The sequence below is a fragment of the Periplaneta americana genome, chromosome 6 (assembly GCF_040183065.1).
Source record: "Periplaneta americana isolate PAMFEO1 chromosome 6, P.americana_PAMFEO1_priV1, whole genome shotgun sequence".
NCBI classification, from domain to species: domain Eukaryota; kingdom Metazoa; phylum Arthropoda; class Insecta; order Blattodea; family Blattidae; genus Periplaneta; species Periplaneta americana.
The window spans coordinates 80849498-80861753 of record NC_091122.1 but is presented as its reverse complement, the minus strand read 5'-3'; the positions used below and the strand labels follow the sequence as shown (position 1 = coordinate 80861753).

Here is a 12256-nt window from a genome sequence, read left to right as displayed (position 1 = left end):
AATTCCAATATTTCCACAACAGAAAGAGGAAATGCAGTCATGTTTCTGTGAGATTTTTATAGCATTTATTTGAAATATTCAAAATTTTTACCTAAAAATATGCATATATTGTCCTATAATGGGGAACATAATGTCACTGGCGTGTCATAACCAGACCACAGATCTTTAGGAAAAAAAACCTATTCTTCTATTGATAACAAAAAATGCTATTTAAGAGTGCCTAAAACAGTATATTTTGACGTTTTTACACACTTTTGCCTATTTCAAACTAGACAGCGAAATTTTATTTATTTTTTTTTTTCAGTTTATGAAGTACTATTTTTTAAAAATCCAAGTTCTATGTTGTAACAACTACAACAATGACCTCTTTTCTTGATATATCTCTCTCTCTCTTACCCTCTCTCTCTCTCTCTCTCTGTGAGTGGAGGATCGCTTCTATGATTCACTGTTTCAATCTATTAAGGGAGAAAAATTTTGTAGGACCAAAAAATTAATCTTTGTGTTTCAATCTAGCTAATTTTACTGACAACAATGGGCGGAACCAATAGTTTCGTCACTTAAATATGCTAAGGATTTCGAAATTCAGAATCCAACTGCATGTAATAGTCTTATGCTTTAGTTGAATTCAGTTTCCATGTCAGTGCAGTGATGACAATGCCAAAAGTAGCGAGTTCTAAAGGAAGCCATATAAAGCAATGGTTTCAAGAATTTCCAAACTTTTCAATAGATGGAAAAAAATTATATTCTGCCAAACATGTAACTATGAGGTTAATTATGTTTTATTTTTTCGTAGTATATTCTTCACTTTATTTCAGAGTTACGATTTTCTTTTCACAACATTATTAGATGAACATGTTAGACCTAATATTAAAGTAAGCAAATATCAAGCAGATAATTTCAAATTATTATAATTAATTTTCATATTGGCTTTTGGGTAATCCACCATGTCCTGAAACATGACATTTCCAATGTTTCGGAACTACACACAGGTTTCATCATCAGGGTAAGACAAGTGAGGTTACTTACTTTGTTGGGCTTGTTAATTAGGATGACTGAGTCATCATCTTACCCTGATGACAGAACCTGTATGTAGTTCCAAAATGTTTGAAATGTCAAGTTCCAGGACACAGTGGATTACCCAAAAGCCTAATTCCAATCATAGTCACTGTGAAAGCCTAAAACTCGTATAATTTTCAAATAGTTTGCTATCTGCACTCTATATAGGATTTTTTTTTTCAAGTGATAAAAAGTTCCATTTAATTCAGCATGCACAAGGAGTGTTTCATAAGACAAATGCCGAACACAAATTTAAACTTAAGCAAACTCTTTTGACACAATCATCTGAAAAATCCAGCAAAAAGAATCAGTTTTACAGTGACTTATGCCATGTCATTGTGGCAGCTAACATTCCATTTTGGAAACTAGAAAATCCAACATTCAAAGTGTTTCTTGAAAAATACTGCCAATAATCAGTCCTTTCTGAGTCAACACTGAGCAAAAATTACTTGGATTCAACCTACAATGACGCAATGAACAGAATCAGACAAGATATTGGAGACTCAAATATCTGGTTATCACTTGACTAATGATCTTGGTAGATAGATTGCGAAGCTAATTGTCCGGAAATTAAATCCACATGCATCATCCCAAGCTTACCTGATATGCACAAAGCAACTTCATAAGAACAAACCAGGAAATAATAGCACAATTTGTCAACAATGGACTCAAGTACTACAGTAAAACCTCAATATGACATGCTCACTTATTACGCTATCCCGTGTAATACGCTTTTTTTGTTCCGTCTCTGCACATTTCATATACAATGGCTTTATGAAATACCCCGTTTCTTGCACTCAAATCCCACATAATACGCTATTTTTGTGGAATATTTTCGATTAATTTTCAGCAATATACTATAACAGCAATGTAACATTTTGGGCATTGAACTCACTGGTGCCATTAACCTGAAAAGTACTGGTATTCGACCATTTACCTCTCCACTTAAACCTTCATACTGTATAATACCCTACCCTCTTGTTAAGCTCTCTTATTGGACTCTTTACCTGCGCGCTTAAAGCCTACATACAGTTACAATATCCCACCCTCTTGCTAACCCTCTCTCTCAAACAACATTCCTCACTCGGCCATAAAAGAATTCTGGAAATTTTTGCTGGTCAGTTTGTTGTCCTTTAGTGTATTGAAGTGTCTGTGAGTGTGATTACAATGAGTGTTAAATGAAAAGCGCTTTTTGTGTCGGAAAAATTGGAAATCTCACAAAAGTACGATGAAAACAGTACTCTTAATCAGAAACAACTCTTTGATTCATTAGGAATCCCATCATCGACATTAAGGACGATAATAAAAAATCACGACTCAATCACTGCGGCTGCGATGTCGGGAGGATGTAAGTGCAGGAAAGTGAAGTGTAGTAAACATGAAGACTTGGAGAACATGCACAAGACAAACAACTATTAAATTACTTTTTTTGAAAGAATAAAGTACAGTACATATTGTAAATATCTTTGACGTACAGTACAGTAACTACATAATGGAGTACTACCGGATTACCTTTCATGAATCGTGTATTTCAATAAAGAAAAATGCTAATAAATACTGTACATAAGTCAAAATTAGTATACCCGTCTAATACGCAGTCCCGTTTAATATGCGGTTGACACACAGCTCCTTGAACAGTGTCTTATCAGTGTGTTACTGTATATCCAAGTAACATTGATGAAAACAAAATGCTACTTGCCTACACAAATACTGCAGCATACATAGTTGCTGCAATGACTTTGCTTAGGGTGTTCTTCCCTTTTATGTTACACATCATATGTCTTGCCCATGATATGAACCCCTTAGCAGAACAAGTAAAGATAGAATTTCCTAGGGTCATAAATTAATCTCTACAGTAAAGAAATTTTTCATTAAGGCACTGTCAAGGATACAGGTTTTGAGAGAAGAGCTCCCAGATATTCCTCTGCCACCTCAACCAATTCTTACCCAATGAGGTACATAGTTAAAAACTGCAGAGTACTATAGTGAACATTTCTTAAAGATCCAGAAAGTCATAAAAAATCTACCCGAGAATGCTGCTCGTGTCACTTCACCAAAACAGTTACTTGAAGATCCCTCCATCCCCTGTGATTTGGTTCACATTAGGTTCCACTATACATTTCTTGTGCCAATCATTTCAGAACTAGAAGGCTGAAAGAAACCTATCTATGAATACATGGCTTTACTGGAGGAGCTGAACCAAAAATTCAAGGAAGCACCAAGAAATGTAGGAGAAAAATTACGTACAAAAATGGAAAGTGTTTCATAAAAAACAAGGGCCTGAATGAACTGTGTGCAGGATCAGAATGATATTCTCGTGGGCAAATCCAGTGTAATTAACTGCAACATTCCAGTTGAACATGAGCTGAAAGTGAAGTATGTCCCCATCATGTCTGTTGATGTAGAATGTTCTTTTTCTGCTTAAAAACTGATTTTCACTGGTAAGTGCCAAACTTTTCCTCTAGAAAAGGTTTTAGTAATTTATTGCGACGCCAGCTATGGTTTGAACAGCTGAACAAATTTTTGTGAAGTTTCAAATGCATTTAGGTGTATACATAATATTTTGGTACCTTTATACCGTTGACAAAGTTTAATCTTTTATATGAACACAGTTTGGACACTCAAGTACTATTTCCTATAGTTTATACCTCTATGTATAGGTCTGTTGTTGGTTTCTTTGCCTTTGTCAATAAATTTGCTAATTCGTTAACATTGCACTAATTTTTTTTAATGTCTATAATGTTTTCCTATCCTATACTTTTAGAGCCTGCTTTATGTTTTATAAAGCATAAATGAGGTACTGAAAGAGCTTATTTTAAGCACCTAAAACACACTTTTAGGATCTAAAAATCCGCGGTCTAGACATAACTAAAGTCCATTTTCTTAATCCTACAACATTGGAATGAGTATAAGCAGGACAAATAGAATAGTGTACGCACTGTGAGTTTACACAGATCCGCCGCGTTGCGGCGCTTTTACTGCTATGAGTGGACTCGGAAGGAGTTCACAGTACTTGTTACGCTGAATGTAGTCCTTTTTAAAAGCAAATTTCTTCCATTTAACCCGGTTATTCGTAACTTACGAAATACCTTTATAGTCCCTTATTCATAATTAATAGTCTTCTATCAGGTAATAATATTATGAACGTTCGTAACAGAAAATACAATGGGATCTGAAACATTGTGAATTATAAGTTCAGTATTTAAATAATCTTTTCGTAACAAGTTGCAAATTCAGGGACAGAAAAAACCTACAAAATGTTAGTAAAGAAAGAGTTGAATGATATTGTAAGTGCCTATAAATGAATTAAATTACTCACCATGATTAGTTGCCTGCTACCTTTGAGAGTTTACAAGATGACTTGACGGATTTACAAGCTTGTAATTATCTTCGAATTTTCTTTGTCCTGAAGAAGAATCTGCACTTTAAGTAGTAGTAGAATAATTTAGTAATAATATCCATAATGTGTTCTCTGCAACAACCTGCTCCCGAAGACTGGATCGAAAGAGTGTCAATGGTGTCAAGATAGAAGATGTCATGTTGCTGAGCTAATCTTTTTTTTAATTTTCAATTCTGTTTGAATAAGTACGTTATACACAGCTTGGGAGGGATGGATTAAAAACTGACAGTCTTTGATTTGGGTGCGAGCTGCACAATGTTTAGACCTATTACATTCCTGTCGAAGGGCACAGAGGGTACACGCAATAAACTTAGAGGAATGATTTACAACATAACTGGCCACATAATACACTAAACATCTGTCAATCAACGCAGCAGGAGTGATGTTCATCAACTCAGGCACAGCACTTTCCCAGTCTTGACCATGTATTTTTTTCACGAATAACATTTTTTTCTTTTATGGAAGTTTCTACAGTCTTCTTAATTGTCTTGTTGCGTAATTCCATATTTCGCGCTAATGTTCGCATTTGGTTCATAAATGATGTGAGTAGTTCATCATCACTTTTCATTTCAGAGTTTCCAGCAATGTTAAGGATCTGCTTTGTAATAAATGCATATGGAGGAAATCTATCGTCGAAGGATGGTCATCTGAACTGAGTGAAGACAAAATTCCGAAGTGACGTTCCAAGGGATATTGGGCGAGTTTCCCCATTGGATATATTTGTATCCTTTGCTCCAGAGCCATTCGCTCATTTCTAAGGTACTCTGCAAGGTTACTACTGAACACCGCTGTAGCAGACGCAAATGTGTTGGTTGCAGTTGAGTCATTCCATGTCAAATCGTACACCTACGAAACATGACAACTTGGTATTTGCTCCAATTTTTTATATATATATTCTATTGATTAAATTAAATAACCCATGTGTAATTTTTTCGGGCTGACACAATTATTCAGTTATTTATTAAATGTTACTTTTTCCGTAAATTAGGATGCAACGTATTATGAAAATGGTTATACTGAAGATTCTATAAACCGTAGAAATTTCGTATTTATATAATTTTAAAGTGCAATAATTGCAGTATTATATACTAATTTTTAGTGTTCAATCAAAATATAAAATGGCCCCTTTTAGGGGGTTATATTTTTAAAATACGTTTTTATATATCAGGGACTTACTTCTAAAAAGGGAAAAAAATATTATTATATTCTTTGAAATGTTTTACGTAGAACTGCGTTGGTTTTAGAATGCTATTCGAATAAGAAGTCGCTGTGCAAATAATTTACTGATGGTGTGTTCGGGTCGGAAGGCTCGGATTGAGTGAGACCGTGCGCCGGAGCATACAGCTGCGATAGCCGCAGCGAGAGTGAGTAATACATTATCAGTGGTGCGGTGTTACTTTACGTAAATAAACAGATAACCTCTATAAAAGCACGTAATGTCCCTTCAACACTTAGCAGTTTCTCTTTAATTTATCTAACAATAATTCCTAAGTCTTTCAGAGTAGGTATCGTGTTGTGTTGTATGCATGTGAAATCAAACACCTGTATATGAAACGTGACCATTTAGTATTTGCTTAAATCTTCTAAAATATGTTCTGCAGATCAAAATAAGAGGTCTGTAATTTTTTCTGGGATCATACTTTAATATTTTACTATTTATACTCTTTTAATTACTGTATATGACAAATTCATGCACGACGCAGTATGAAAATGCTCAGTGTTAAGATTCTATGCATCATAGACGTTGAGTGTTGGTGTCATTTGAAATGGGAACAAATGGAATATTATATTAATTGATTTATTGATGGGGTTATTTAGAGGGTCACTTTTTAAACAATTATTTTTTATAACAGCTTATCGTTACTTTAAAAATGCAAAAAGAAAGTATAATCTATTATACTTTACATAGAACTACGCTGATTTCAGGTTGCTTTCGAGTAAGAAATAACTTTAAAAATAATATATTGAAGATGTATCAGAGCTTAGTGATGATTGAGAATCGCCAATAAAGAAGGCAAAATTATCTAACAAAATATCCAAAACAAAAAATGCAGAAAGTTACAGATACACTTAAACATGAAATATTTCATATCACAGGAGACACAACTTCAGTTGAAAATTCAAATAATTCCGATATAATACAGAAATTGATAAACTTCTTTCATGAAACAGACGACAGAAATCTCAAAATACATATATTAACAATTTTTTAAAGTTGGTCCTACAGTAAAATTCAACAACATTTTAATATCACCACTCACATGATATGAATTTCTAAACAAGTAGGAGCAGAAAAGGGGATTTTGGCTACTCCTAATCCTAAATTGGGAAAAAGTTTGGGAACATTTATAGTAGAGAAGGTTGTTCAATTTTATAATTCTGATGATGTGAGGAAGGTTATGGCTGGCAAAAAGAACTGTGTTTCAGTTAAAGAAGATGGAATAAGAGTTCACAAACACAAAAGATTAATACTATGTAATCTTAAGAAAACTTACCAGTTTTCAAAGAGCAATATCCGTATATCAAAATAGGATTTTCAAAAATTTTCAAACTCAGACCAAAGGAATGTGTACTCCCTGGAACAAGTGGCACGCACTCAGTTTGTGTCTATGTTCATCATGAAAATGTTAAATTAATGCTTGATGGAATTAATAATATTTTTTATAATATTCCTTTTAAATTTTTACCATTAGTGAATACAAATAACATAGCCATATTTTCTACTCAAGGTACCAACAAGCAAAAGTGGTACGAGGTATCTTACAACTTCATTCTTTTGTTCCACTGACACAATCTCAGGCCATAATAAAGAACTATTCACTTCAAAGTGAGAGTAAAGTGGTGGACATTAAATAGAATTGGTTGTAGGTGATTAGTTTTAATAGTGCAGTGTGTGTAAACTGTAGTTATCATTCTTACAAGTATATATTTTACAAAAACAATATTTAAATACAGTACTATATTACATAAATTACGTGAAAGAGTGATATTCTGACCATAGAACAATGTAAAGCGGTCACACGACTCTCATTCAGAGCTGCACCTGCACTACATCTTGCAACAGTACTTACGCAACCCGCACACTCAAGATGCGCAGCTTGGTGAATCATTTAATTATTCTTCAACGGCTCAGAGTAGCATTCTGATTTTTTTAAGGGTGGTTAAAATAATTTCAAGGTATTTAAGTATTTTTTTCTGTAATTTTAAAATAAGTCGCTGCCATTAAAACATATTTTTATGTGCTTAAATGTTTTTTAAAACAAAGTTAACAAACCTATATTTTTATATTATTATGCGAAGAAGAAAGTATGTACTGTCACCTTCAAATTGAGACAAAGAGCAAATCTCTGTGATGATTATTAGTGGAGATAATCACGTTTAACAATAATGATGCGCGAACTATTTCAGAATCTTTGATAACACATATCTACTACAATAATCGATATAGACAACAATAATAAAACACGTATTTATTTCTTCAATCCATAGAATGTGCAAAATTTGTTTTATCTAAATCCGAGACATGAAAGTCAATTCGAGGTTAACTTTGTGTGATTTGACGTGGAATGACTCAATTGTGAGACACTGAAGAAAATCAGTAAGGAATTTGTGATCAGAAGAGTCTTTATAAAGAGCCTTAGCAGAAATGTGTGAATTTAATGCGGCAGCAATACAGTTTAAATTTAAATGCCTTGTAAATTCTTCAGTGCCCTCACTGCCTTCGAAACCCGATGACTCTACTTCCCGATAAAATTTGAAGCCTTTGGCGACACTGTTGCTGAAGAATTGGAATGCTAGTCTGGCATCCATTCTCTTAAAGGACCAGAGATCTAAATGAGCTGTTGTCAACTTGGGACAAACCCTAAGACCCGCACATCCAGATAAGTCTTCCTTAAAAAGTCTCCTATAAAAACTAAAATTTATATTTTTCTCCTTGCAAGAGAGTTCGATTTTATCATGGAAATAATTTCTTATCATTTCAGTATGTGCACAAAATCTGAGAATGCTCGTATCTTTCTTTTTTTCGTCGAATCGATTAGGAATATAGTATTTCTAAGACTTCCAGGCCTTTCTATTTGTTTGACTGCCATCACAAGTGAAACCGACTACTCTCGTCCCAATTGCTTCTAATTGTAGTATAACTTGTATAAGAATTTTAGCGAGAATATCACCTGGAGTAGAGTTTCTGCTAACGTAAATAGCAATTGGTTGAATCCAATAATGCATACATGGCATAAACATAAATACTAAGACATGATTTGCTAATTGTTTCTTTTGGACATCAGTCGTGAGATCTCCGAAATCAACAAATACGTCCAATTTAAGGGAATAATTATTAAATTGAATTTCTTCTCTGAGTTTGACCTCATCGATTATTCCGCAACATTTATTTTCATATATTTCATCATTTCGGTAAATTAGGGAAAATGTGTGGTACGGCTCCTGGTTTTAATTTTCAACGCACTCTGGTATTTGTCTTATGACTTTTTATATTAAAATAGTCTGATTGATTATTTGCCGAAAGCTGCCTATTTTTCCGCGGAATCACTCTGGCCCATTTCCCAAACTCATCTTTTTCTTTGGGAGATGAAAAGAAATGTCTTGTTACACTATTTCTACTGTATTCCGATCTATAACCCGGAACAAAACAGTACGGCATTTTTGTAATTATTTTGTAAACCACCACGCAATATTCTTTTGTCACTGGTTAATTCGAAGTACAACAAATGAAGACATCTACATAACCCTCAACAACAAAGCATATTAACAATCCCTAGCAACTTTCATCATTAAACGTGCGAGAAATATATTTTTGAAGTGTCTGACTTCAGACAACAGATAGATCCTAGCAATCAAAGCGCCACTAGATGTCAGGTCTGCCACCGACAATGGGAAAGCATAGAAGTGCGTACACTATTTCTTCTATTCGTCCTGGTATAAGTGTGCACAGGTTATAAAATACGGCACGTGCCCTTCAGTACAGGCTCTGCTCACAAATAACACACACTACAAGATCACTGTACAATAGAGCTCTGCATTTCATTAAGAATGACTGACCGAGTGTCAGTGCTTGCTCCGCAGGCTGGCTGCGCCGTGCCCTGACTCCACTGAAAGCAAAACACCCAACCGAAGCATCATGATGACCAGTCATATGAAGGATATCACAGACTGAAAACTGTCTTCGATCAATGTGTTTACAGTATGCGCTATGGAAATTATTAAATTGTCTCATGTTCTATAACCTGGTTAGTGAACCTAGAAGGTGTACAGACTACCAGATTGAATAAAAAAATTAAAATAAAATATTTAAATAATAAATTAATAAATCAATAAAATAAAATAAAGTTTTAACAAACTATGATGCCTATAAGAATATAAATGCAAAGGACAAGGGAGAGTCAAAAAGTAACATTAATAATTGTTTTATTAATTGAATATGTACAATAAGACTACAAACACTTCATCACTTTTCAACATAGTCCCCACTATGTTCAATGCAAGTGTTCCTGTTATACAGATGTTTTATATATATTGTTACAGCTGCACTGGGGTTCGAACGCGTGTCCGACAGGGCGCGCGGCAGACGAAACGCTGGTACGGGGAGCATCTGCATGCTGAGAGGGCAGAGGAGTGTATTACGGTGAGGGGAGGTTGCGCGCGCATCTGCTACTTGCCGAGTGGGGAAGGAAGCAAACTGTACGTGTGGAGTGAAGGGGGGGACGGACCCTCCCGAATCGCCCAGAAGTCCGTCGAAGTGGAAATATCCAGATTATTCGAGAATGCCATTCTGACCGCGAACTTTCTCGTAACTATGGTTTGGTTATATAAAAGAGAAGACGCAAGTGAAAGTCAGTCAGTCAGTAAGCCAGTGTTGTTACAGGCAGATCTGGACAGTAAGCGAGTTAGTCTTGTGTAGCAGTGAAGCCAGCTTCGAGACCAGAGCGCGACTTGAGTTGTGTCCGTAACTGTGGAGCCTGAAGCCCGGAGTTCGAGTGCAGTGGACCGCAGTTGGGGGACCTGAGTTCGAAGTTCAGCGGATCGTCTCTGAAGGTCTGGGGTTCGAGATTCTGTGAACGCGAGTGACTGAGCTAGAAGAACTAGCCAAGACAAACGAGCTGTGAACTGAGAACTGACAGTTCTGTGTTGTAAATAGTGCTTTGTGAAATTAGTTAAGATTAACAGTTCATTGTTGTTCGTAATAGTCCAAGTAAATTGTCATTGTCGCTGTGCGGAGAGTAAATCCCATTGTTGACGGGAGTGAAATTAAATTGTAGAAAGTGAAGAGTTATTGTTGAGATAATAAAATCACATTGTTGTTCAGTATAAAAATTTACTATATCTGTGTGTGTGTGTGTGCATGCGTGTGTGTGTGTGTGTGTGTGTGTGTGTGTGTGTGTGTGTGTGTGAAGTACTACAATCTACTATGTGAGTCTCATTTTTATTTATATATTAAGGTTACTCTTTGACTCAGCCTCGTATAAGCAGTACTAAAAATATAAACAAATATGTTCGTCCTTATCCTCTAGTTTAACAGAACAGTTAACTTGTAATATTTTCTAACAGTGTTATATTCGTAATGGCACAGAGCAAATGTAATATATTAAAGAAACCAAGGAGAAAATTCTAGGTAAGGCTGAACAAAAATGATTAATTTTAAAACCAAATGACGATTTTTCCAATGATTCTTTTAATTCTGGAATAACTAAAGCACGAATTTTGTTTGCTCCATCCTTGACATTTCGTGATATGGTCGTTGAATGTGGAATAACAGAATCTGCAAACACCTTACAATAAGTAGCTCCAACATCAATAATTGTGTGCGATTACGCATCTCTTAATATACACTACTGTAAAAATGTTAAGCAAAGTGAACATTTAGATTTGGTTTATTTTTATTAAATACTGTGACTGAAAAAGATTATGTCTGCTTTTGAAGAAATTTGCCATGCATCACAAAATCTCTGTTCTTTTTATGCAATCACATATTTCCTAAGCTACATTAAACATTTTTGTTACTGATATAACGAGTTCAACAAGATGCATGTTGAATAACATTACTGATAATGTAAAGCATTATTTAATTTACAGAACTGTATCATTTAAAAATTAGGTTTCCTTGTTTATACGTTCAAATACTTCCTAATTTTCGTGCTATCTGGAAAAAAAAAAAAAAAAAAAAAAAAAACACACAAAATGGTAACCTTTTTAGGTAGGCTGTTTTGGATATGAGGCATAAAAGATGACATAATTGTAGTGCAAAAACCTCGAGCACTCACGACCAACTGAGTAAATGTTTCAACCGACTGGTTATAAATTCTCGACAAAATGCACTCGAGCATATCATTTCCTGGCTGCCTTCTTCACAATCACGGACTGATTGGCGAGTTCAGTTGGCCGTTTTCAGGAGAATGCAGAGGTCTACTCTACAACAGGTTCCTTACTCCTAAACAAGTACGTTCAGTTTAGCAATGTTTATGTCATTAAGCACTACTAATTGAAATAAAGATGCCTCAAACAAGTATGAAAGTACAGAAATGGATAAAGGAATTCGGAAGACAGTATGTCTGTGTAAGTTGCGACATAACTGTATGTAACTTATGTAAGACTGATATAATCTGTTCTAAAAGATGGTATTTACAACAGCACTGTAATTCCAATATATATAAAAGCCATTTTAAATTTACAGAAAGAAGTGAGTCTGATGATCTATCTTCAACGGAAGAATTTTGCAGAGATGTGTGAAATGGCGGCTCATGTCAACATTCCTTTCGACAAAGTTGTGGACAAATACTTCAAATG

General features: G+C 34.9%; 1 protein-coding gene across 5 annotated transcripts in view; it reads right to left on the bottom strand.

Annotated features, from left to right (window-relative positions):
• LOC138701460 (E3 ubiquitin-protein ligase SHPRH) overlaps window positions 1-12256 on the bottom strand; it is a 444559-nt gene that overhangs the window by 330031 nt on the left and 102272 nt on the right. For 3 of the 5 annotated variants that reach the window (XM_069828349.1, XM_069828345.1, XM_069828350.1), the window contains one exon: window positions 6952-7032. The exons of the other annotated variants lie outside the window; for them this stretch is intronic. In XM_069828349.1, the coding sequence (XP_069684450.1) occupies window positions 6952-7032 (81 nt within the window). The remainder of the gene's footprint in view (window positions 1-6951; window positions 7033-12256) is intronic. 5 annotated transcript variants of the gene reach the window in all.